Here is a 26,265-nt window from a genome sequence, read left to right as displayed (position 1 = left end):
TTAATATTTAAGACAAGCAACTCCCATATCTCAGACCTTTATTGATTTCATGCCACAGAAAAGTTACCATAATATTCTTTTGAAATAATTGCATTCAACAGCCTACTGTTCTCTGACTTTTCATGCACATCTTATTCAGATAACCTTAACCGGATATTATTTTGCTAAACTAAATTGGACTATAGGAGGGAAACAATGTTTTATAGCTTAATTTACTGTATATAACATCAGATAAGTTATATATGTTATCTACTGTAACATGGCTTTCATGATCCACTGTTAATTTTTTTTATTTCTTGAAGTAAATGAACTTCAGTGAAGCTTGTCCTGTTATTGAAAGCAGGAGCTCCTTTGTCCAGAAGATGACAGATTTTGTGATATGCCACCATATCAACAGCTATTTGTTTTTGTTACATTAGAACACGGTTCATTATTAATCTGTTTATTACCGTTATATATTATTGTTGCTATACACCAGTGGCAGTTCATGCATTTACCACCTAGACCTTTAGTGGTGTCCTACCTGAATCAATCCACTTCTTACTACAATCATTATGACACCACGGCTATATAATATTAGAGTATTATTAGAATAATATTGGAGTGCTGCATCACAGGCAGGTATCTCATGGAATAAGAATGAAGCAAACCAAGAAACCCAATGAACACAATTCAACAAGTCTCCTTTCACTGTAACCACAGCTATGCTGCCCACATACATCATCTCTAGCAGAAGCATCGATATTAACCTCATAAAATGACCTGGGTTTTCTTCATTTTTTTCCGTCCATTAGTTTCCCTGAGGATTTGAAATTAAGGCAAACTGTGTGTTTTTGTACAAATTCTACAGCAATGATAACACAAAAGTATAAATGGAAAATGAGAACTTTGTTGTCTTGTTTGTAATGAAAATGTTGATGTTGGTTCTCTTTATAGAATGTTATTTATTTATTTAAATTGTATTAGGCTATGTCCATAACAGGGTTTGGTAAAGGATGTTCTCAGCTTGGTTTGAGAGCAGAATAGCTTGGCTCTGATTATTTCTGTCTGATTTATGCTAAGGAAATGAATGTTCAGGATTGTCTGTCCAAGCCTGCAGGATTAAGCTGTGGATGCACCAGCTGCTACGAGTGCTACTATAGGATAATGAATCTGACTCATCCTGGTCATCCTCATTTTTTTTTTCACTCGTTTTCTGACTCACTCCACTTCTCCATATTCATCTTAAGTGGCAGAAGCTTTCACAGAGAGCTTTCAGCACTGAAAAAGCCACTAATTGCTCTAATTCATCTTCATTGCTGAGTCCCTTGCAAAGCCTTTTTTATTCATTGACCAGGGTAGATTGGTAATTGGCCTGCCAAGAAAATTTATATAAATAATTTATAGGAGGGAAAAAAAGCATGTGGCAGTTATTTAATTCAATATTATATTGTATCTGGCCCTAGATACCAAAATCATTTAAGTTCTGTCACCAAGACTTTTTTATCACAATGAGAACACCTAATTGTAACATGGAAGGTTAAAAGGCAGGGTCTGTGTGGTGCTTTTTATTGTAGGTCCTTCATAAATCATAGTGATTCATTGCATGGCCTGATGCACCGCATAGGAGGTAAACAAAAGGTTAATCCATAATTGTAAAACAGGGAGTCAAAGGCTCAGAACCTGGAGTATTTTTATTCTAGTCCTACAGAAAACACGTTTTGAATCCTATCATGTGCTGCACAAGACATATCAGCTGAGATGGAACCTACAAATAGGTTTACTAGTATGCTTAATTATTGTGCATGCATGAGTTAAGCATATTAAAAGAAACTAAAAACTAACCTGATTTAGATGTGATCAAACACCATAGCTCATATGGGCTGCAAACAAGATATGCTACAGTCTGGATTCATGCATTTAACATTTAAAATACTGTACATTGCCATATGTTGTTTTACCTAACACTTTTTAGACTCTGGAACAATTTTTCTTAAAAACCAAATGATTAGAACGAGCAGCACAATCAGATGAGCCAATTATTAGATGAGGGCTAAAACATGACAATAGTCATTAAAAAGCATGATGCCACAATGTAAAGAGATCATGACAAAAGAAAAAACAAAAAAAGATTATAAATAGTACATAGATGATTTTATTTTATTTTTTGAAATATATGTAATTTGCTCTTATGGCCAAGCCGCTAGACATGCTGAGTAGTAATATTAGCTGCTACTCAGCTGAATTTGTGTCCAGCTACCTAAGTAGAATACAATCGCATTTGATAGCTAGAAATGACTACCTCTTGGTCTTAGCTAATCAATAAATTTAAAATGTAAGTAAAATTACTCTTGAATGTTTGTACAAAATCTGTAGTTGCTGTTTCTTAAATTTCAGTCAAAACAATGTCACTTTGGAATAGATTGTGAAAAGAAGGTTAATGATTGGGTTTACATGCTGTTTCATCTTTTCTGTGTGTGTTGCTTGGAGACCCCTGACTAGGGGGGACAGGAGCCTGTGTGTTTTTTTTTTTGGCTCCTGCTGTGTGTTAGTGATGACCTGCTGACAAAGCTTCAAACACACACCATGGGAGATCCAACACTCCTTTAGTATTTCTCTGCTCTTACATTAGCCTTTACACAGATCTGTGGTCTGAACACTCGTTATTGAGCCCTTTATTTCACCAAGGAGCACAATCATATCCACTGATTTATGGCCTCAGGTTTTGGATGAAATGATTTACACTAGACAAATTTTATTTATGTTGCCCTTTCTAGAAAGAGTATTCCATGTTTGACTTAGTACAAAGGTAACTTAACCTAGTAAGCAATTTACTTAACCTACAAAACAGGTAATTGGTAATGATGATGGTTATTTCATGTAAGAAAAGAGTCTCTTTCTATCATTTTCTGTTGAAGAAAATAAATTTAGCTTGCTTGTTCATTTGTTAGGTTGCAAGCTGAATGTACTGTAATTCAGACACTGTAGTCCTCTAGCAGTGACTATACTCTTCACAGTTGTGCTCACTTCTCCCTCTCTCGCTCTGCACCCCGTCCCTGTTAGAGCTCCATTCATCAAACCAAGCTTGTGCGCTTTCCTTAATCCCTGTGGCTTATTTGAGGAATCACTAACAAGGCTATCTTTCATCATGCAGGCCACCAGGTCATGCAGCGGGGACATCGAGCGAGGAGAGGTGGAGGGGGTCAGGGCACACGACTGGCAGCCTGACACACACAATGACACTCAATGACACACGCACATCTCAGCATGCATTTACTCATACCTCCAGTTAACTGTACAGAAAGCTGTGCAGTTTACTGGAGGTATGAGTAAATGCATGCTGAGATCTGTGTGTGTGTGTGTGTGTGTGTGTGTGTGTGTGTGTTATTGCGCACTTGGGCACACTTTAGTAATCGCAGTCATGCCGTTTGAGACATATGTCATATACGTAGTCCGCATTGCAAAAGAGTGCGTGTGTGTGTGTGTGTGTGTGTGTGTGTGTGTGTGTGTGTGTGTGTGTGTGTGTGTGTGTGTGTGTGTGTGCGTGCGTGCATGTGTGTGTGTCCCAAGAATGATAGGAACAAATTTGTTTTCCCACATTAAAAATTGCATTTTGGAACCCAAAAACTTTTTTTATTACTGAGGTTAGGTTTAGATGGTGGTGTATCAAATGTCAGTAGAAGGTGTTTGAAAAACGTATATGTGTGTGTCTTTGTGTGTGCATATGCATTTTCTTGTGTCAGCTTCAGGGAGCCCTGACAGTGCTGATTCATGACAGGGCAGATTTCAGACTCGGTCGCTCAATGTCAGCACAGAGCAGAACACCGATCACACATTCGTGTCTTCCAGCATGTCCTCTCTTACACCTCTTCTTACTTGTGTACATTTGGTCTCTAAATGCTGTTAGTAAATGTGGGTTAGTCCCTGCTAGGTTGAGTGTGCACACTAAAGGCTCTGAAGCACAGAGTCTGATTCTCATATTACTGCAATGTTCTTTGTTAATGTAGGTGCACTGTCTGTGAGATACAAATATACAAATATTTGGCTTTTTTTGGGTGTTACACGTTGTAATAGAATGATTGTAAATGCTAGAATTGCAGGGAAAACAGCAGAAGTTAGAAAATGCTGCAGTAAAAAATACCTCTGAGCAAGTTTTTTACTGACTTTTGTAAATAAAAACACAACATTCTTACTATTATTTTTATTAATATTTCTGTAAAGTACAGTTTTTGTTTAGTTTTTTTCATCACATAAACATTTTATGTTTCATTACCTTGAGCAGAGAAAAAAAGTAGAGACCATTCTCTAATCCAGAGGTCCCTCCACGAGGAGGTCATATGCTGCGAGTTGGCGCCGTTCACTCTGTGGTGCGCTGAGCACCAATTAGACCCAGTCCACTGCCCAGTTGGTTCAGTGCTGGAGTTCCTGCAGGAACAGTTCGCAAAAGGGTTGACTCCATCCACTATTAAAGTTTACGTGTCTGCCATTTTGGTGTATCATGCCCCTGGGTCTAAAATTAATGTATTAAAAACTGCAAAATTATTAATTTAAGATACATTTAGAACAGATAAAAATGTGTGATTAAGTTGCGATTAAATATTTTAATCAATTAACAGCCCTAATTATAATACTATCAATTTAAAGTAAATATCTCACTGTAAGAATGGGAAAAGAATGAAATGCCTAAAATTAAAACTTACTACTTTGGTAAGATTAGTATCTACTTACAGAATACTTTATTAGCCGCTGTACTTTCAAATCCTGTTTTTGCAGAGTAAGACTGCCCAACACTTGGAACTGGTGTATGCACCAATTAGGAACCCTTAAACAGAATATTTGGGCACAGATTTGGTTGTTATAATTTTATTGTTCATATGTCTTTCTGAGCTACTGTCCACTACCCCAACACTGTGCACAGAAAATGTATTGTAATCCTCAAGACTTGGGCATCCTATAAAGGCTCACTTCCCCTCAGGACATGTCTGCCTTTGTTCATTTTTAAGTATTTTATTTTAAACAGAGAAATGCTGTAGTGAAAATAGTCATTCAGAAAATCTCAGCATGGCTCACTGGCTCTGAATGAGTCCTTCATGAATGAAAAGGCAGCTCAAAAGATGAAATTATTTGAAAGTGAACTATGTTTTCTAAAAAAAAGACTTTTAGTGCAGTATTTTTTTGTCTGTTAAGACCGTGCATTGGTATTTTGGCTTCAATTTAATGTTGCACATCACAAAGAGGAGCTCAAACGCCAGAGAAGTTTAAATCAAGCAAAGAAATTAGAAAAAAAAAATTACTCCACTATTCAACACGTTTTAGCTGCTGGCCTTATTTACACAGTGGCTTAGTGGGTAGTTTTCTAGCTTCCATAGTTGGTTTGATCTTGAACTTGGCTTACTATCTATATGGTGTTTCACATATTCTCTCAGTGTCCACAGGGATTCCTAGTACCAGAAATCCCCCAAAACTAGGAAACGCTATTAAAATGTCCTTAATATACAAATCTTATTTGGACTACATATTCATGTTTGTTTTTGAATGGTAAATAGTGCAGTTATACACTGTTAATGTTAGACTAGCAAGACTGTCTGTGCAGCAAAATTGTTCATTAAATTCATTTCAATCACATTTTTCATCCCACTTATTTTCTTAATTTCATCAGTAATTAATCAACATATTAGTAATTTCTGTCTGTGTGGATTAAGAGTCGGAAATCAGGGTACGGGCAAATGCTTTCTTAGTCTCAGTACACCAGGCAGAAGCTTCAGTATAAGCACAAACCGGAAAACAGATATAATCTGTAATGTGGGAAGTCCAGGGATGATTGCCGGTGTGAACCGTAGATCAGAGGGTGAGCGAGTGGAAATAGGGGCCTTATAAAGGGGAAAGCAGATTAAAGACAGGTGAAGGTGATTAGTAGGAGGGCGAGGCTGGAATGGGCAGGGGGGCCAGCTTTCCTGCGGGTAATGTCGTGGGGTCTTGGATATGGCGCAGACAGGGCAGCCCTGGACGTAACGTGTGACATCCCGGGCCACCAGTAGCGGGCTTGGGCCCAGGAGAAGAGTCTGTCTGCTCCCCAGGTGGCCCGAACCTGGGACCTCATGGATCGACCTCAGCAGGGATCGACGGCATGGCCCGGGGACTGTCCTTCCTTCCGGGCATCCTGCGGGGGTTGGCTCTTTGTGCGCCGCGGTCTGGATCTCCTCTTCCAACTCCCAGACGATGGGGCTGAGCATTTGATTAGAAGGAACGAGTAATAATAAGTTAAAACGGGTAAAAAACAGGGCCCATCTGGCTTGACAGGGGTTTAGGCACTTGGCTTCCTGCAGGTATTGGAGGTTCTTATGGTCTGTGATGACCGTAAAGGGGTGTGCCGCCCCAACCAGCCAGTGATGCCACTCCTCAAGCTCCAGTTTGATGGCCAAAAGCTCCCGGTTCCTGACATTGTAGTTCTGTTCCACGGGGGAGAGCTTCCTCGAGAAGAAGGCAGATATCTACCTCCACGATGAACGGGAGCCGTGGGTCCGGGTGTCGCAGGAGAGGAGCGACACTGAACCTCCTCTTCAGTTCCTGGAAGGCCTCCTCGGGCTCTGGGGTCCATGTGAGGGTCTTGGCCTTCGCCTTCAGGAGAGAGGTGAGTGGGGCGGTGACCAGACTGATACAGGTACAGGTATTCAGAGCAGACAGAGTGGCAAGAATAATCCCAGGGCCTATAGGAAGCCGGTGAGATAATCTAGCCCCGAGCTAAAGTCTTTGGTGTCCTTAAATACCAAGAGGCGTGGGAAAAATGGCAAGATGGCCGCCGACCCTGAAGTGCACGCTGCAGTCCCGGAAGTGCGCGCCATGTGCCTGGAAGATCCTGACAGGATTGTTGTATTTTTGTTGTGTAAGAGGAATAAAACATATTGGAATGTGCTGTTTTTGAGCCAACAACAGGTTTTAACAGTGATTTGGAAATGTTATTGATTTTTTTTTAAAGTAAAAAAATAAAATAAAATACATTTCAAATTGTTTTTAAAATAAATAACATATATGATTATCTAATTTTTTACAGTCCTTCCTTTAAACTATTTGGGAGTTAATACTACAAATAACTTGTAGCATATCATTTTATTAAGACACCACAAACTATACTGTTTGGAACACTTTATCAGCTACAGCTTTATCTTTGACTGCTACAGCCCTGACACTAATGAAAACACTTGATGTTTTCATTAGTGTTAAATAAATCTATCCTGACAAATCACTTATTAAACATTTTATTATTTAATTTTTTTTATCATAGAGCCCTATGGTACACCTGCCTGAGACTAAACATACAAGTAGAAACTTCATTAGACATGTGTTTCCAGCATTTAACCTCAGGAAACAAACACTTGGGGGTGTACTGTTAAATACTAATGTTTTCAATAAGGTTAATATTAATATTAAATGATGTAAAACATTCCGCATACAAGTGTTAGGCCTGTTACTATAGAACTGAATAAGTTTGCACAGTAGATGCAGACTAATCTAAAATGCCCAAATGCACAGTGCTAATATAATGGACTGTAACAGAGGATGGCATCAGCACATGATGATGACGATGAAATGAAAACAGATGGGAGAGCTCAACATGTATTGAATGCATGAAAGCCAACTGCTTCAATATGATTTAGAAGAGATGCTGGTCCTGTGAAAGGGAAGAGAGAAGAGATTGTGGTGCTGTAACAAGGTGACATAAAAATTTGGATAAATACAGTACAAGCCTATATGAAACCAGTGTGATTGTAATTACCATGTTTTTATTGTTAAGACACAGGAAATGCATTAGAATAAAGGCTTCTAAATAAAATAAATATATAAACATTATAATTGCATAAATTCATAGATTATGCATTGGTTGTAATGTACTGTCTTCAGCTTTCTCTTGAAGGCCATAGCCTGAAATTAATCCCTTTGCTCTCAAACTCTGGTGGTGAACCTCTTCCTCTGCACCATTTTGTTTGTTTGTTTGTTTGTGTATTCTGACCATATGTTTCCTTGTTTGCATACTTTTTGTTCGGTTTTAATTTGACGTCTACAATTGCCTTTAGGTTTTACATCTTCATCAATTGTCATTATTTTGTGACCTGTAGTTGCATATTGTGTATACTATATGCTAAGATACACATGAGATTCAAGAGAAAACAAAACAAAAAACAAATACTCTTTCACTTTCTTATTCTCATGTAACAAGCTGGCAGAACTTTATTGAAGATTATCGAAGACAAGTCAGTCATCTTCTTTTGTAGATAAACATCAGTGTGTGACTATATTACTTCGGATGTGTTTGTGTGTTGCATCTTGTTCATTTTTGTCTTTGGAGTCAGTTGTGAGAGACCTGAGTCAGAGCACTGGATCTGAAAGCAAGATAAAGTGCACCTTATTTCTAATGGATTGCATACGCAGGGGCCTGACGCACACTATCAATATTTCAGAACTTCCTTGTTAAGTAGGAAACTAATAAAACACTAGTGGAAGCTTGGGTCTACATGTTTCATAATGAGCATTAGTATATATATATATATATATATATATATATATATATATATATATATATATATATATATATAGTAATAGAACTTACTTCACTTATAAATGTGGGATGTTTGCTAAACAGTATACACATTTAAATTACTCTAAAATTGTAAAACTTTACTTGAGATCACTACAAAGTTCTTAAAACTGACCCTCTTTATCCTATGATGGAACATTTGTTATCTGATGTAATATTCTTCACACTTACTGTAGATCTAAACACCTTTGAGAAATTTTGTTAGACATGTTAGCTGTCTTTTCACCATCAATGTTGAATTACAATGCAAAATCTGTGAATATCTTGTGGAACAATGCTGTTCATCACTCCAGTACAGTTTCTGGGTTTGCATAATCCGTGCCAAGGCTCACTAAATTTCTTCTGGTTTTAATTTAGTTTTATTTGTTGCCAAGCTATATGGCTAATGTCTAAATATTGGGTGTGCAAAGTGTCTTCACTGGACTGGTGTCATTGTGTGACTAATAATAATTCTGTATAAATTTGTATACATCTACATCATCATCATGCTATGTATAAAATTGTCTGACTTGCCTTTTCGTTTTTTTGTTCTCTAAGAAAGCCAGTTTCCCTGAAATCCCTGAGCCAGCCAGGAGAAATTCACTCCACACAGAGAATGTAAAATCAATATGAGTTGCTCTTGAGTGAGGGATGTTCAAATATTCATGGGCACCTTGAATGTCTGCAGGATTGTGTGCGAAACACTGCATGCATTCAAAAGTTATTGATGCTCATTTTACATTTTACAACATACAGTATCTACAACTTGTTCTTGGTTGCACCACAACAGTGTGTGAGAGCATGTCATTTTGTGTGGCCTCCAGATGAACACAGGTTTATAAATACAGTATTAAATTATATTGTTTTTTTACCCATTGGAAACCACACATATATACAGTGAGGAAAATAAGTATTTGAACACCCTGCTATTTTGCAAGTTTTCCCACTTAGAAATCATGGAGGGGTCTGAAATTGTCATTGTAGGTGCATGTCCACTGTGAGAGACATAATCTAAAAAAAAAAATCCAGCAATAACAATGTATGATTTTTTAACTATTTATTTGTATGATACAGCTGCAAATAAGTATTTGAACACCTGAGAAAGTCAATGTTAATATTTGGTACAGGAGCCTTTGTTTGCAATTACAGAGGTCAAATGTTTCCTGTAGTTTTTCACCAGGTTTGCACACACTGCAGGAGGGATTTTGGCCCACTCCTCCACACAGATCTTCTCCAGATCAGTCAGGTTTCTGGCCTGTCACTGAGAAACACGGAGTTTGAGCTTCCTCCAAAGATTCTCTATTGGGTTTAGGTCTGGAGACTGGCTAGGCCACGCCAGAACCTTGATATGCTTCTTACAGAGCCACTCCTTGGTTATCCTGGCTGTGTGCTTCAGGTCATTGTCATGTTGGAAGACCCAGCCTCGACCCATCTTCAATGCTAACTGAGGGAAGGAGGTTGTTCCCCAAAATCTCGCAATACATGGCCCCGGTCATCCTCTCCTTAATACAGTGCAGTTGCCCTGTCCCATGTGCAGAAAAACACCCCCAAAGCATGATGCTACCACCCCCATGCTTCACAGTAGGGATGGTGTTCTTGGGATGGTACTCATCATTCTTCTTCCTCCAAACACGTTTAGTGGAATTATGACCCAAAAGTTCTATTTTGGTCTCATCTGACCACATGACTTTCTCCCATGACTCCTCTGGATCATCCAAATGGTCATTGGCAAACTTAAGACGTGCCTTGACATGTGCTGGTTTAAGCAGGGGAACCTTCCGTGCCATGCATGATTTCAAACCATGACGTCTTAGTGTATTACCAACTGTAACCTTGGAAACGGTGGTCCCAGCTATTTTCAGGTCATTGACCAGCTCCTCCCGTGTAGTTCTGGGCTGATTTCTCACCTTCCTTAGGATCATTGAGACCCCACGAGGTGAGATCTTGCATGGAGCCCCAGTCTGAGGGAGATTGACAGTCATGTTTAGCTTCTTCCATTTTCTAATGATTGCTCCAACAGTGGACCTTTTTTCACCAAGCTGCTTGGCAATTTCCCCGTAGCCCTTTCCAGCCTTGTGGAGGTGTACAATTTTGTCTCTAGTGTCTTTGGACAGCTCTTTGGTCTTGGCCATGTTAGTAGTTGGATTCTTACTGATTGTATGGGGTGGACAGGTGTCTTTATGCAGCTAACGACCTCAAACAGGTGCATCTAATTTAGGATAATAAATGTAGTGGAGGTGGACATTTTAAAGGCAGACCAACAGGTCTTTGAGGGTCAGAATTCTAGCTGATAGACAGGTGTTCAAATACTTATTTGCAGCTGTATCATACAAATAAATAGTTTTAAAATCATATATTGTGATTTCTGGATTTTTTTTTTTAGATTATGTCTCTCACAGTGGACATGCACCTACGATGACAATTTCAGACCCCTCCATAATTTTTAAGTGGGAGAACTTGCAAAATAGCAGGGTGTTCAAATACTTATTTTCCTCACTGTATATATATATATATATTTTTTTTTTTTTCCAAAGAAAACACACTCTCGAGCACTTCTAGTGAAGAACTATCTAGTGAAATTGTACTTTTATTCAAAAAGGAAATTTGCTATATACCCTTTAAAGGAGTGCAATAATGGTGTCTGGTGGTGGTGTGGGGGAACTGATTGTAAACCAAAAGACAACGACCAATGAAACTTGACTACTGACATTAAGTTTTGAATGTGTAGGGTCTGTAAAAACTTTCAAGACCAAAAGCCAAGGACCAAGACCAAGAAGATGTTGGTCCTGAAATATTAACACAGGTGTTCATGCTGGCTCTTGTAGTGCCCTGAGAGGGGAGGATGTAGGTAACCATTTACAGTATGCACACTTTGTTGAAGAGTGTTGAAAGGTGGTATGACTCTGTTTGTGCTAGACATGTTGGCAAGATTAAAGGATTAGTGGGGTAATCCATAGAAAATAATCTCCTTGGACACAAGCCAATGCCTGATCACCCCTGATGTTCAAAAGACCCAAAACACCTGATGGCCTCAGGAAACATTATGGTTATGTGTCCGAGTGCATCCAAACATATTTTAACCTCTTTTTAAATGTGCACGTTTAAATTATTATTTTTTATTTTTTTTATTTTTTTTTAGAAACAAACTCTAGAATGTAATTAATTCATTACATTTAATTTGATATAAAATGAATAAATGTGATAGGTTTGGAATTTATTACATTTTACAAAATGAGTGCCAAGAAACAAATGTCAAATATGTCAAATGCAAGTGTGAAAAATTGTATTTACCAACATTTTTATTAAATGTATTAATAAATAGGTAGCTGAAATAGGTGTGGCTAAAAATACAGACTTCATTACAACCCTAATTTTAATAAGTTGGACAGATGATTACAAATCTCATATATCTCTGTAATTTATTCACATTAGAAACTAGAAAACATATCAAATAGTTAAACAGGAAATCCATATTTTTTTAAAGGAAAAAAAAGGTCATTTTAAATTTTATGCTCCCAACACATTTAGAAAAAATATGGAAAAGTTGTACTAAAAATAAACAGCTGGATTAGTTTCACACTAGTTAGATTCACTGGCAACAGGACATTAAGATTATAGGGTATAAAAAGTGTTTAAGGCAAGGCAAGTTTATTTGTATAGCACACATACACAGAGGTCATATTAGAGAGTCTCTCAGAATTAAAGATGAGCAGAGGTTCACCAATCTGCAAAAAACTGTCTACAATTTGTGAAACGACTTCAGATAAACATCAGACACAAATGGGACAACATTCCTCTCCCAAAACTCCAGCAACTGGTCTTCTCAGATCCCTGATATATAAGGACTCAGCATACCAACCTATTTGGAATTAGGGCTATATTAACACAGACAGACCAAGTCTGCAAGACAGACCAAGTTCAACCCAATAATCAATCACAATCAAAACATGGTTTGGTATAACAGGCTACAAGAAAACACTGGATGATATTTCACAGTGATTGTGGGTCTGAGAGTCCTTTGCTTTGTGTGTCTGTGTGTGTGTGTGTGTGTGTGTGTGTGTGTGTGTGTGTGTGTGTGTGTGTGTGTGTGTGTGTGTGTGTGTGATTGAGTTTAGGTGAAAACAGTCAGTAAATTAATACTATTTTACACTTTGTCACTTAAATGTGACACTTAGCAAGTGGCTCAATTTGTCAACTTGTTACTTTTTTTAGTAATTTATAGTAATGTTATCAACATTTAATGGTGTGGTATGATAGTCATAACAAGTATAAACAGCCTTTTGAAAGGGTTCTCTTACCAGCCCTCTTTTTTCAATTAGTTTAAATTAAGAATAAAGATACATAGGGCACAATAATTATATTCTAAAAAACACCAACAATTTCAGCCATATTGTAATTAAATTTGAAATAATTCATTATGTACAGCATGTAAGCTTTATTTCAGCTAAACGATCAATCTTTCCTGCTTGTGATGATCTATTTCTGTAACACGCTTGAATAAAGAAATCCTGTGCAGAGACAAATAAATCCCAAAAATTTGTTTTGATGATTACACAATAAACCTAAGTATTTAGTATGATAAATAGGTTTTAAATTGACAAATTTATATATATATATATATATATATATATATATATATATATATATATATATATATATATATATATATATATATATATATAGAGAGAGAGAGAGAGAGAGAGAGAGAGAGAGAGAGAGAGAGAAAGAGAAAGAGAGAGAGAGAGAGCTTTTATGGTTTTATTTATATTTTGAGAGTAGCATGATTACATACAGGTGATGTTATACCCTAGTTTTCTTACAGAATGGCTCAGCATGCTGTGTGTGTGTTACGGAGGTGGTAGCTGATAGTGGGATAATCATAGATCTTGTATTTATAGATATGATGAACACTCTGACCTTCTCTGTCTCTCTATGCTACTGTTGCAGGCCTGTGGTTGCTCACCCTGAAAAAGCCATGCTTTAAATAAGTATACAGTGGTATGCATGTGTGTTTGTGTGTATAAGAGTGAGAGAGAGAGAGAGAGAGAGAGAGAGAGAGAGAGAGAGAGAGAGAGAGAGAGACAGAGAGACAGAGCGAGCGAGCGAGCTACTTTTTTCTGTAAAAGTGGGTCTCATTGTTAAACCCAGGAGTGTTCATTACTGAGATTCATCACATTCACTCTACTGGTGCTTAGCTGTGACGTCTCCACCACTATTTTTAGTGTGTGTTTAAGTGAATTCTTGTAGCGATGTATCTTTATTCACAGCTGGGCTGCTCGTTGGTTAGATTAACAATGTCTTAATTACACAGGCAGAGTTATGACATAAGAGATAATTCCTCTGTCATGGAAGTCAGTCTCCATACCACAAATACAATTTAACTACTTCTGGCTCGGCAGATCGAATCATTTATTACAAAAGATGATTGTTAGCTATGATCATTCCTCCAACACTGTCCTCGGTCCAGCTGTGGTCCAGCAACATATCTGATAAACATAAATAATAAACAATGTTCAGCTGCTCTGAAAAAAAAATTGTTCCTCAATGAAGTCTAAGAGCAGTTATCTAATTATATTAATAAATATTTATATGAACCAATTTTTTTTAAAACACGACTGAATAATTAAGTCAAAGATATATAGAAACAAATCTAGATAATTTATCTAGTTAGAGACTGCTTTTTTTTAGAGAGGAGAGTTTTTGTTTGTGTTACCAGTGAAACACTTGGTGGTGTACTACAATAGGACATAATTCAATGGAAGACATACGTCAAAATTCTCTGAGATAATTATCTGTGATAATCACACACAGTATGTTCTATTTCCTAATGTGTTTTTGTAAAGTACACATCATACATCACACACACACACACGCACTTGACCTCTTTCTGTGTTTCTTAGAGCTGACCGAGCTGATTCCTCATAATAGCATGGATCATTTAGCATATATTAATAGACATATACAGATAGACACCTAGTCAGAGAAACTGGTGTCGCATAACCCCACCCCAGAGTGAGTTTTATTCTCACTTGAATCATCTTGAGAAATCTAAACTTGGGCTGCATCAGCATATCTACAGTTTCAGGAAACATCCAAATGGGTGTGGATCTGCATACCATGTGTGCCTACTAATGCTTAATGTTTACACTTCATACACATTTATAGAGGCAGTAAATGTGTGTGAGTTGGAATAAAGCTAGACAACAATTATAATGCTTATTAACTATATTTACAGTTAAATGAAATTTTAGTGGGGAGTGGTGGCTCCAGCAGTTAAGGCGCTGGGTTGCCGATCGGACGGTCTGGGGTTCAAGCCCTGGTATCACCAAGCTGCCACTCTTGGGCCCTTGAGCAAGGCCCTTAACCCTCTATGCTCCGGGGTTCCCTTACGAGGGAAATATCAAGGTCCGTGACGTGGGGCCGCCTTCCCGTGGGCTCACCACCTGCAGGAGGGACCGTAAGGGACGGTGCTGTGAGGATTGGGCAGCGGTCGAAGGCGGGGGCCTTCTTAGACTGCTGCCCCCGCGACCCGAATTACGGATAAGCGGGAGAAAATGAATGAATGAATGAAATGAAATTTTAGCAAGAATGCAAATGCTAGTTTATTATCAAGCCTTGATAGTTGAGAGTCCAATGTTTCTTATTTTCAAAGGGTACTAGATGCTATATTGACTGCACTTTATCCTATAAGGTTCTATGTTAAACAGGCTTTATTAAACCAACAGTTTTATGTCCCTTGTACAGCTTCTTATGTAGCAAAATGTTGGGTCATATTCCATATGCACTACGGACCCTCTAGAAAAAAAGGACCATACAGTTTACATCCCACAGGCTTCGATGATTCATGCCAGAGCTCTATAAGCTACATTGCCATGGCCATATCTTTTCTTAGCTTTTGCTTACTGGGACTTTGTTGGCCATGGTAATATAGATTTACATAGCTCTATATGCCAGAGTTAATACACAATGAGTTGAAATAAAGCCAGTTGGTTGTTTTTGTGACTTGTGCTAGCATTGTATCTATGATTATGGGGAAAATGGTCACAATCATTGTAGTCATGAATTCTGACTTGTAGCCTGAGACACAAAGCTTTCTTTTAAACTTACTTTCATTTTTAGTTAAAAGTACTTACTTACGTTTTTAGTTGTTTATATCTGGCCTGATATTTCAGTTTCTTTATTGTAAAGTCTTGTGTATAAAGTTTGGTGTATTCTTGTTCTGACACATGCTTGTTGTTTGTGTGTTGAGTATTGATTATTATGTGTGAAGTATTTGCAATTTGTTTTGACAAATACTGTGAATATTGAGTTTACTCACTTGTTACAAGTGTTTTACATTTATAGTTGTGGTCAACAAAAAGCCAGTGTTTAACTGTCTGCCTGTCTGTCTGATTTGTTAGTGTGTGATTGTTTGTATTAGTTTCAGTGTGTGGTTTACTTCTCCTGCATACTTGATGTGTTATATTTGAGTTTTTCTCAGTGATTTGTATCAGGCTGGCTGACTCAGTGCTGTACTTAGCTTTTTTTTTTCATTTCCTTATTTTCCCTCTCCATCTGTGTGGCTAATAGATGAAACTGAAAGGCCTGTTGGGTTTAAAATTTGTTGCTTGTGCCTTCAAGGACAAATCAGAATAAACATATTTAGTATAATAATGATGACAAACAAACAAAGAACGTTTGGTTTATTTTGGTAGCAACTATGGTGTCTGTTTGTGTTATTTGTGGGCTCAGTGTGTTTTTCTGATGCTTCAAATGGCTATTCATTGTTCTTTGCTCTGTTCCTGCAGCCTCCATGTATTATATCATATTACATAAAGTTAAATGATATATTTTATATTCAAGTTGTACCACTTAACTTTAAATATGAATGTTTAAAATCTTAACACCTCATTAAAACATAATTTGGGATAAGTTTTGGGATTAGTTCTTACAACACTTTTGCTTGGCTAGTAAAAATCAGTTTGAAAATAAACTTTAAGACTCAGATTTGAAGATCTTAACAGAGAGAATTTGTCTTGAAAAGTAGAGGTGTTGTCTAAGCATACCGGCCAAATTCATTCATTTATTGAGTCAAACCTCCCCCAGGCTTGATATGGGCTAACTCTGCCCTCCCTCTGCTCATTGACTTCTTGCCCTGTTCTGACTCCAATAATTCAGTCTCATGAGAAAATTAGATGGAGCTGCTCTCCATAAGTACTTTAATATGGAATAAATTAATAATGAGGAACATATCATTCAGAAGCTGAGAAATGAATCAAAGCTATTGTGTAAGAGAGAACTGAAAAACAACCCTAAGTGGCAGACCAGCTATGCATAACAATTATATATGACTAGGAAAAGGGAAGCCATGAAAAAGCTTTATGTCTGAGAGAGAGAGAGAGAGAGAGAGAGAGAGAGAGAGAGAGAGAGAGAGAGAGAGAGAGAGAGAGAGAGAGAGAGAGATGGTGGTGGTGGTCAGGGGAAAGAAAATTCTCCATAACTGACATGAGAAGGAAGCAAAAAATGGGCTAAAAAATAGGGAAAAAATAGGGAAAATGGGAAAATGGGAAAATGGGCTAGAATTATATTCTGTTGTGTTTTTTGTAGTTTTCAAAACGGTAAGAGAAATGACACTAGCAGCTTTACATACAGAGATACTGATTTTATCATGCTGCTGAACTATTATTTTATTATTGAAGTATTATTGAAGTGAATAACACAAAAGGTCAGGGCAGACAGTAAAGATATGAAACTGTGCAAGATTAGTCAGAAAACTCAGAACAGGGTGTAATTTTGTGTTTATGCATAAATGCAGCAATCAGTGGTGGGCTGCTAATCATAAAATCTCATGAATATGAGATATATATTTATGAATATATATATATATATATATATATATATATATATATATATATATATATATATATATATATATATATATACAATTTTGTTATCTTGCTTTGTTATCTTGCTTTTTTATATATATAGGGGGCTATTTTAATTAAATGTTCTCAATTTTTTTTTACACTGATAAAGAGAAACAAACCAGAAGAATAGCCAGAGAAACCTAACTAGGACCAGCGATAATCAGGAAAGGAAATGCAGTTTATAATGTGTATTTTGGTCAAAATTGAATCATTTAGTTTATATACTCTGGTGCGTTAGCTACAATGCATTTTTTTCCTTTTGCCAGATATTTAATCTGTATTTCTCTCAAACAGGCGGACACTTCGACCAGCTTTTTGCGTGCGGCACGCTCAGGTAATCTGGACAAGGCTCTGGATCACATAAAAAATGGGATAAACATCAATATAGCCAATCAGGTAGGAACAGGAGTCACAATGTAATGCATGTTTATAGCTGCATTTCTGTTGATTTATAGAATAAAATGTCAATTTGGTTTTGAGAATATTGAGAACTGTAACAATATTGTTGTTTCTATAACATTAATCATGAATTGTTCAAAAAGTGCAGCTGTGTTTACCATGTCATTGGTGTGCTGTAATGAGGAAATGGCTGTAATTAATGACGATATAAGCACGTCTGCTTCCCCTAAATAATTGCCCATGCTTTGGTATCCAAAAGGTTACAGTTGACAGTCACATGAGTGTGTGTGGCTATAGCCTGATCCCATAAATGACAGCTGTTGTATGGACCATATCTAGGCTATGTGGCATTGCAATTTAAGAAGCTTCAAGTATTTTTTAGCAAAATAGACCTGCCATACGATCAGCATTACACACACACACACACACACACACACACACACACACACACACACACACACACACACACACACACACACACACACACACACACACACACACACACACACAAAACCTTTAAGAGCAAATTGTCACTACTTAACTTCAATTAACTCAGTTCTTTTCTCAGCCAGATACACTTTTCTACTCACTGCTTAATGAAAACCCTCACTTCCACAGCATATTTTTTACTCAAATATGAGCACTGTGGCTCTGGTAAGAGTACATCATGCTGAACAGATCAGAACCTGTTTGCTTTTGTTTGTTGGCAGAATGGACTTAATGGGTTGCACTTGGCTTCAAAAGAAGGTCATGTTAAGATGGTGCTGGAGCTGCTGCACAATGGGATTGACCTAGAAGGCACTACAAAGGTATTTTGTACTATACAGTTAAAAAAAAAAAATCCAACCGATGTTTAACCTACTGCAGCTGGTGTAATGGCTCTTCTACCGGAAAACCCGAACAAATAAGCAAACAATTGTGACAAGTGTAACACTTCTACAAAGGACACCAACCATTTTAGCACATTTACTTAATTAATTTTTTTTTTTACCAATGATTAAACAGTTTTTAATATTAAAATAGAACATTTACACTAAAACTGGTAAAATTTCTATCTTATATTAATAAGAGTAGTGCACACAAACACACACACACACACACACACACACACACACACACACACACACACACACACACACACACAAATAAATAAATAAATAAAAATAAAATACTGATAAAAAGGCAACTGCTGTGGATTCTAAAGTGGCATGCAAACCATAAATATGAACTGCTCAATGAAAACTGGGAAATTATGGTAATTAAAATGTTTATGGATTTAGTTTGATGATGTGTGTTTGCATGGATACACGATCCTTCCTCTTGTTTACAGAAAGGAAATACTGCACTACATATTGCTGCACTGGCTGGTCAAGAGAAGGTTGTTGCCGAGCTAGTGCACTATGGTGCCAATGTCAATGCCCAGTCTCAGGTCAGTTTATGAAAGTCAGACTTATTTAATCGTGCCTCTGGGCTGGTCTCAATATATGAGGTGCTGATGTTTGCTTTATTTTTTAATGTCTATCTTTCAGAAAGGTTTCAGTCCCTTATACATGGCAGCACAGGAGAACCACTTAGAGGTAGTGAAGTTCCTTTTGGAGAATGGAGCCAATCAGAGCCTCCCTACTGAAGTGAGAGAAAACACAATATGCACTTGCCACCTACTGGTTTTTTATTTTATTTTATTTTTTTTTATTAATCTTAAGACCAGTGTAAGACCCGGACTGAATTTGATGCTAGATTTGGTGACTCTTAAGAACTCTTTAACTAATTTGAGTAAAAAATAGTATAAACATCTAGCAAACCTTTGTGCAGGGTTTAGCAAAATAATGCGTTTTTCAACCTACATGATAGCTGCTGGTTATACAAATAAAGTGAGCAGGTTTGCTTGATCCACCACCAGTGTTTAAATCCTGACGGAGTGATTGTTGCTACCAAATAACGCTTACCATTATTCCCAGTGATTAATGACAGGCCACCAGATTGCTGTTGTTCCCAACAATCAAATCTCACTATTACTTCATATGATAAATCACCATTCACTATTGTTCTTATTTATCAATCACTATCAATCCAGTGACTAATCACTAATTACCAATTATTGCAAGGCCAGATGATCACTCTTGTTCCCAACAATCCATTAGTGATCACAGTTGGTTCTAACAATCACTGATCATCATTGTTTCCAATAAGCAATCACTGATCACCTGTGCACTTTTTTCAATTATTAATGAAAATTACAAGTAACAAAATTGAGAGATTTTTCCATTTCAGATTAGAATATGATGTTGGTGATTCTAGCTGTTTTAAATCATACATTACCTTCTACAGTAGAGGTACAGTAGGTTGTCTGAAGACCTTCTATGCATGCCTGTTGTAATGTATGTTCTCTTCTGTGGTATCTCAGGATGGCTTCACACCGCTGGCTGTGGCTCTGCAGCAAGGTCATGAGAACGTAGTGGCTCTTCTCATTAACTATGGAACGAAAGGTAAAGTGCGTCTGCCCGCTCTTCACATCGCCGCTCGCAATGACGACACGCGCACTGCAGCTGTGCTGCTACAGAATGACCCCAATCCAGACGTTCTTAGCAAGGTAGCATTAGTCTGTTTGTGTATCCATTTGCAGGTGTTTCACAGTTTGAGAGCTTGGCATTAAAAAAACGTGACCTTGGACAAGATCCTCTTTTCAGGTGTACTTTGATCACAGCTGCTGAAGCATGAATTTAGGAAACAGTATAATTTGATATCCAGCCCTATCCTGGTCTCATTAGGTTTTATATTATGGTTTTATATTTATGTATTTAAGTATTTATGCCATCTTTGTCTCTCAGTGTCTGCCTATCTTCTTTCCCTCACCCTCTTCCCTGTAGACTGGGTTCACTCCACTCCACATCGCAGCACATTATGAGAATCTTAGTGTTGCACAGCTGTTGTTAAACAGGGGAGCCAATGTGAACTTCACGCCAAAGGTTAGTGCTCTTTTCCATCTCATTTACTGTTCACATCACTGTCAAATCGCCCATTGTGGGAAATCTTCCCATGACAGCACAGCAAACATTACAGTTAATATAACCTTTTTGTTTTATAAATTATATTCAGCCATTTTACTGTAGCAAGATGACTCTTCAGAATTTAGTTAATACCTGTGTTGTATCTGCAATGATGATTAAACATTTATGAAAGACATATCTCAGGCTAATCATCTTATGCTAAACATAAAAGTTCTCTTATTTTTGCATATGAAACTGTTTGGAATCAGAAAAATGCCTGTAATCTATTAATAGACCTTGTTGTTGGATAAAACTAAATTTAAGTCATGACTAAATGAACCTTTCTTTGTCCTTTTTTTAATGGCTGATCTCAGAATGGCATTACTCCCTTGCATATTGCTGCCCGAAGGGGAAACGTGATTATGGTACGACTACTCTTGGACAGAGGAGCACAGATAGATGCCAGGACAAAGGTAGAATATCTGTTTGCTTGTTTTTGTTAATGCATCCAACAATGGCAGTCTTGCGGATGGTTCATTTATCAGATACAGTATGAAATTTCTGCAAACTAGACTGCTGGGTTATTTATGTCTTGCTTACAGAGGATGACCTATTTATGTCCTCCTGGGAGTAAATCAGGTATTTTGTATGTACAGTTCAAGTTGGGATTCAAATGCAAAGTGGTTTGTTGGGATGATTATTTAAAGTTACATTTTCCTTTTCCTTTGAAATGTTCCGAAACTGTACTGTCAAAGGGTTTACACAAAACTATTTTAAGGAAACTGGTGCAGTGGAACTGTAAACTGCAGCATAAAGCATAAAGCATTAAAAAAATATATATATATATATATATATATAATAATAATAATAATAATAATAATAATAATAATAATTATATATATATATATATATATATATATATATATGCTGTAAACTGCCTGCAGCATATATATATATATATATATATATATATATATATATATATATATATATATATATATATATATATATATATATATATATATATATATATGTGTGTGTGCTTTATGCTGCAGTTTACAGTTCCACTGCACCAGTTTCCTTAAAATAGTTTTGTGTAAACCCTTTCACAGTACAGTACAATTTCGTGTGTGTATATATATAGATAGATAGATAGATAGATAGATAGATAGATAGATAGATAGATAGATAGATAGATAGATAGATAGATAGATAGATAGATAGATAGATATACATCAGTCTTTTTTCTTTATTTCTGTCAGGATGAGCTGACCCCACTACACTGTGCTGCCAGGAATGGCCATGTGCGAGTCATCGAGATCCTCTTAGACCAGGGAGCTCCCATCCAGGCCAAGACTAAGGTGATTCAGCAGTTAAGCTACATATTGAAGGCTGTATACATTTCTGGACAAAAGCTACTTTCACAACGACAATCTGGTTTCTGTTACTAACTATTAATTGGTCTATATATATATATATATATATATATATATATATATATATATATATATATACAGTGAGGAAAATAAGTATTTGAACACCCTGCTATTTTGCAAGTTCTCCCACTTAGAAATCATGTAGGGGTCTGAAATTGTCATTGTAGGTGCATGTCCACTGTGAGAGACATAATCTAAAAAAGAAATTCCAGAAATCACAATATATGATTTTTAAACTATTTATTTGTATGATACAGCTGCAAATAAGTATTTGAACACCTGTCTATCAGCTAGAATTCTGACCCTCAAAGACCTGTTAGTCTGCCTTTAAAATGTCCACCTCCACTACATTAATTATCCTAAATTAGATGCACCTGTTTGAGGTCGTTAGCTGCATAAAGACACCTGTCCACCCCATACAATCAGTAAGAATCCAACTACTAACATGGCCGAAACCAAAGAGCTGTCCAAAGACACTAGAGACAAAATTGTACACCTCCACAAGGCTGGAAAGGGCTACGGGGAAATTGCCAAGCAGCTTGGTGAAAAAAGGTCCACTGCTGGAGCAATCATTAGAAAATGGAAGAAGTTAAACATGACTGTCAATCTCCCTTGGACTGGGGCTCCATGCAAGATCTCACCTCGTGGGGTCTCAATGATCCTAAGGAAGGTGAGAAATCAGCCCAGAACTACACGGGAGGAGCTGGTCAATGACCTGAAAAGAGCTGGGACTACCGTTTCCAAGGTTACTGTTGGTAATACACTAAGACGTCATGGTTTGAAATCATGCATGGCACGGAAGGTTCCCCTGCTTAAACCAGCACATGTCCAGGCATGTCTTAAGTTTGCCAATGACCATTTGGATGATCCAGAGGAGTCATGGGAGAAAGTCATGTGGTCAGATGAGACCAAAATAGAACTTTTGGGTCATAATTCCACTAAACGTGTTTGGAGGAAGAAGAATGATGAGTACCATCCCAAGAACACCATCCCTACTGTGAAGCATGGGGGTGGTAGCATCATGCTTTGGGGGTGTTTTTCTGCACATGGGACAGGGCGACTGCACTGTATTAAGGAGAGGATGACCGGGGCCATGTATTGGGAGATTTTGGGGAACAACCGCCTTCCCTCAGTTAGAGCATTGAAGATGGGTCGAGGCTGGGTCTTCCAACATAACAATGATCCGAAGCACACAGCCAGGATAACCAAGGAGTGGCTCTGTAAGAAGCATATCAAGGTTCTGGCGTGGCCTAGCCAGTCTCCAGACCTAAACCCAATAGAGAATCTTTGGAGGAAGCTCAAACTCCGTGTTTCCTTAGCAACAGGCCAGAAACCTGACTGATCTAGAGAAGATCTGTGTGGAGGAGTGGGCCACAATCCCTCCTGCAGTGTGTGCAAACCTGGTGAAAAACTACAGGAAACGTTTGACCTCTGTAATTGCAAACAAAGGCTCCTGTACCAAATATTAACATTGACTTTCTCAGGTGTTCAAATACTTATTTGCAGCTGTATCATACAAATAAATAGTTAAAAAATAATACATTGTGATTTCTGGATTTTTTTTTTAGATTATGTCTCTCACAGTGGACATGCACCTACGATGACAATTTCAGACCCCTCCATGATTTCTAAGTGGGAGAACTTGCAAAATAGCAGGGTGTTCAAATACTTATTTTCCTCACTGTATATATGTTTTTGTGCAGTTCTTTGCAGTTTTGCTGTATACTGAAGTGACAATAGAACACAAATAAATAAACAAATAAACAAACAAGAGTTGCAGTAAATTGTAATTATTTTCTTGTACAGAAAATATACATTCTAGACTGATCTGGTCTGTCTGTGCTGTCATCATGCAGAACGGCTTGTCTCCCATACACATGGCGGCACAAGGTGATCACATGGACTGTGTTCGCCAGCTTCTGCAGTACAATGCTGAGATTGACGACATCACTCTGGACCACCTGACACCTCTGCATGTAGCAGCACACTGTGGTCACCACCGGATGGCTAAGGTTCTGCTGGACAAAGGAGCCAAGGCTAATGCTCGTGCCCTGGTAAGCCATTTTATATATTTTCTGTTTCTTTCAGCCAAATTATTTGCCCCATGTCAATATTATATATATACCTGTATGGAGACCTTACAAAGAGTCCCTTGACGACCCTATTTATGATGGCTCTCTTACTTTCCAGAATGGCTTTACACCTTTACATATTGCCTGCAAGAAGAACCACATGCGCTCCATGGACCTACTGCTCAAGCATTCAGCATCTCTGGAGGCAGTGACTGAGGTCAGATATCACTTTTATAATATAATGCCATGTCCTCCTGACCATTATATTATGCAATAGTAATTTCATGTTACCGTTCAGTGCAATGTAGTTCAGTCCTATTTGACATAGAGCTCAAAGCCTGCAGCAGCCTTTTGTAGGACTGAAAACATCAGTGGGGATTTTTGTGTTTGTACTCTTTCAGTCTGGTCTAACTCCACTCCATGTGGCTGCATTTATGGGGCACCTCAACATAGTAAAATGTCTCCTGCAGAGAGGAGCCTCTCCCAATGCATCTAACGTGGTGAGCAGGTTCTTCTGGTCTCAATTTATTTGAACTTTAAATACACATAAACATGGTTAAAAAATCTTTGTACAAACTGCTATCATACAATGAATTAAGGACAATCAAACAAACAAGTTATACTTAACATTAAGCATTTAATATCTGATTAGCAGCAGTGTTTTTTTTTGTTGCAAAACAGAACTATTCAGATCAATTTAATTGTAATAGCTAACAAGGTTTTGTGACATGAAATGTAACCATTAACCAAATAACCAAACAATTTCTGCCAGTATATATATATATATATATATATATATATATATATATATATATATATATATATATATATATATATATATATATATATATATATATATATATATCTTTACACAATATACATGTACAAATACAGTTATTTATATTCTGAGACAGTCCATTTTCTAGAGCAAGGTTTGGGCCAACATACATAAAACTCTGGACTGGTTTAAAAAAAAAAAAGAAAGTTAAAGTTAAAGGTGTACAAAAGATCTGTTCAGTTTTATCCTGTAGCAGCTATGATTCACTTTCGATAAAACTGTAAACCAAATGAGGTAAATTCTATGACAAGCTTAACCCTTTTTACCTTTATTCACCCACTTACTTACTTTTGCAAAGCTCTACCAGTGTTAATTCTGTTTTTCTTCCTGCATTTTTTCTTACCTGTTTTCTCAGACACTTAATACGCTGTTGTTCTGAAAAATGGCTTAAATCACACCAATGGTTTCTATTTTATTTGTAATTCTAATTAAGATAAATACCTATTGCACTTTTAATGTTAACCATGTGTGTGGTTACAAGAGTAACTAGTGACAACTGAATAAACAAACTAGTGTGGCATCTGAAATTGCATATTTATGTGGTATTGAATGCTTATGTCCCTGTAGAAAGTGGAGACTCCATTGCACATGGCTGCTCGGGCAGGACACTGCGAGGTGGCTCAGTTCCTGCTGCAAAACTCAGCCCAGGTGGATGCTAAAGCTAAGGTAGGTAAGGGTGAGCGTCATTAATTGAGTCTCATTAGAACATCTTCAAAGTTTATAAATATCCCTTTTCCTTTATCTCTCTGTGCAGGATGATCAGACGCCACTGCACTGTGCAGCTCGGATGGGACATAAAGATCTGGTCAAGCTGCTCTTAGAACACAAGGCTAATCCTGACTCAGCTACTACAGCTGGACACACACCTCTGCACATCACCGCCCGTGAGGGACACGCCCATACAACACGTATTCTCCTAGACGGCAATGCCCAGCAAATCAAAATGACTAAGGTTAGTCTTGTCCTGTCTCTACTTTTTTCCCCCTCATATCTGCTAATGGATTTACAAAAAACACATCTAGTTCAGATTTTCTGATTTCCATTCAATTATATCAGAAATGTGTTCATTTCTCTTA

General features: G+C 37.4%; 1 protein-coding gene across 8 annotated transcripts in view; it reads left to right on the top strand.

Moving 5' to 3' along the window:
- Positions 1 to 26,265, top strand: part of ank1b (ankyrin 1, erythrocytic b) — a 77,535-nt gene that overhangs the window by 17,084 nt on the left and 34,186 nt on the right. For all 8 annotated transcript variants that reach the window (XM_083565002.1, XM_083565008.1, XM_083565004.1 and 5 more), the window contains exons 2-14: positions 17,752 to 17,853; positions 18,567 to 18,665; positions 19,187 to 19,285; positions 19,386 to 19,484; positions 20,261 to 20,446; positions 20,724 to 20,822; positions 21,218 to 21,316; positions 22,106 to 22,204; positions 24,136 to 24,333; positions 24,470 to 24,568; positions 24,753 to 24,851; positions 25,757 to 25,855; positions 25,944 to 26,141. In XM_083565002.1, coding sequence (XP_083421128.1) covers positions 17,752 to 17,853; positions 18,567 to 18,665; positions 19,187 to 19,285; positions 19,386 to 19,484; positions 20,261 to 20,446; positions 20,724 to 20,822; positions 21,218 to 21,316; positions 22,106 to 22,204; positions 24,136 to 24,333; positions 24,470 to 24,568; positions 24,753 to 24,851; positions 25,757 to 25,855; positions 25,944 to 26,141 — 1,575 coding nt within the window. The remainder of the gene's footprint in view (positions 1 to 17,751; positions 17,854 to 18,566; positions 18,666 to 19,186; positions 19,286 to 19,385; positions 19,485 to 20,260; positions 20,447 to 20,723; positions 20,823 to 21,217; positions 21,317 to 22,105; positions 22,205 to 24,135; positions 24,334 to 24,469; positions 24,569 to 24,752; positions 24,852 to 25,756; positions 25,856 to 25,943; positions 26,142 to 26,265) is intronic.

The sequence above is a fragment of the Silurus aristotelis genome, assembly GCF_946808225.1.
Source record: "Silurus aristotelis genome assembly, chromosome: 16".
NCBI classification, from domain to species: domain Eukaryota; kingdom Metazoa; phylum Chordata; class Actinopteri; order Siluriformes; family Siluridae; genus Silurus; species Silurus aristotelis.
The sequence above is the reverse complement of the archived record's forward strand: the minus strand, read 5'-3'. Positions and strand labels throughout refer to the sequence as shown.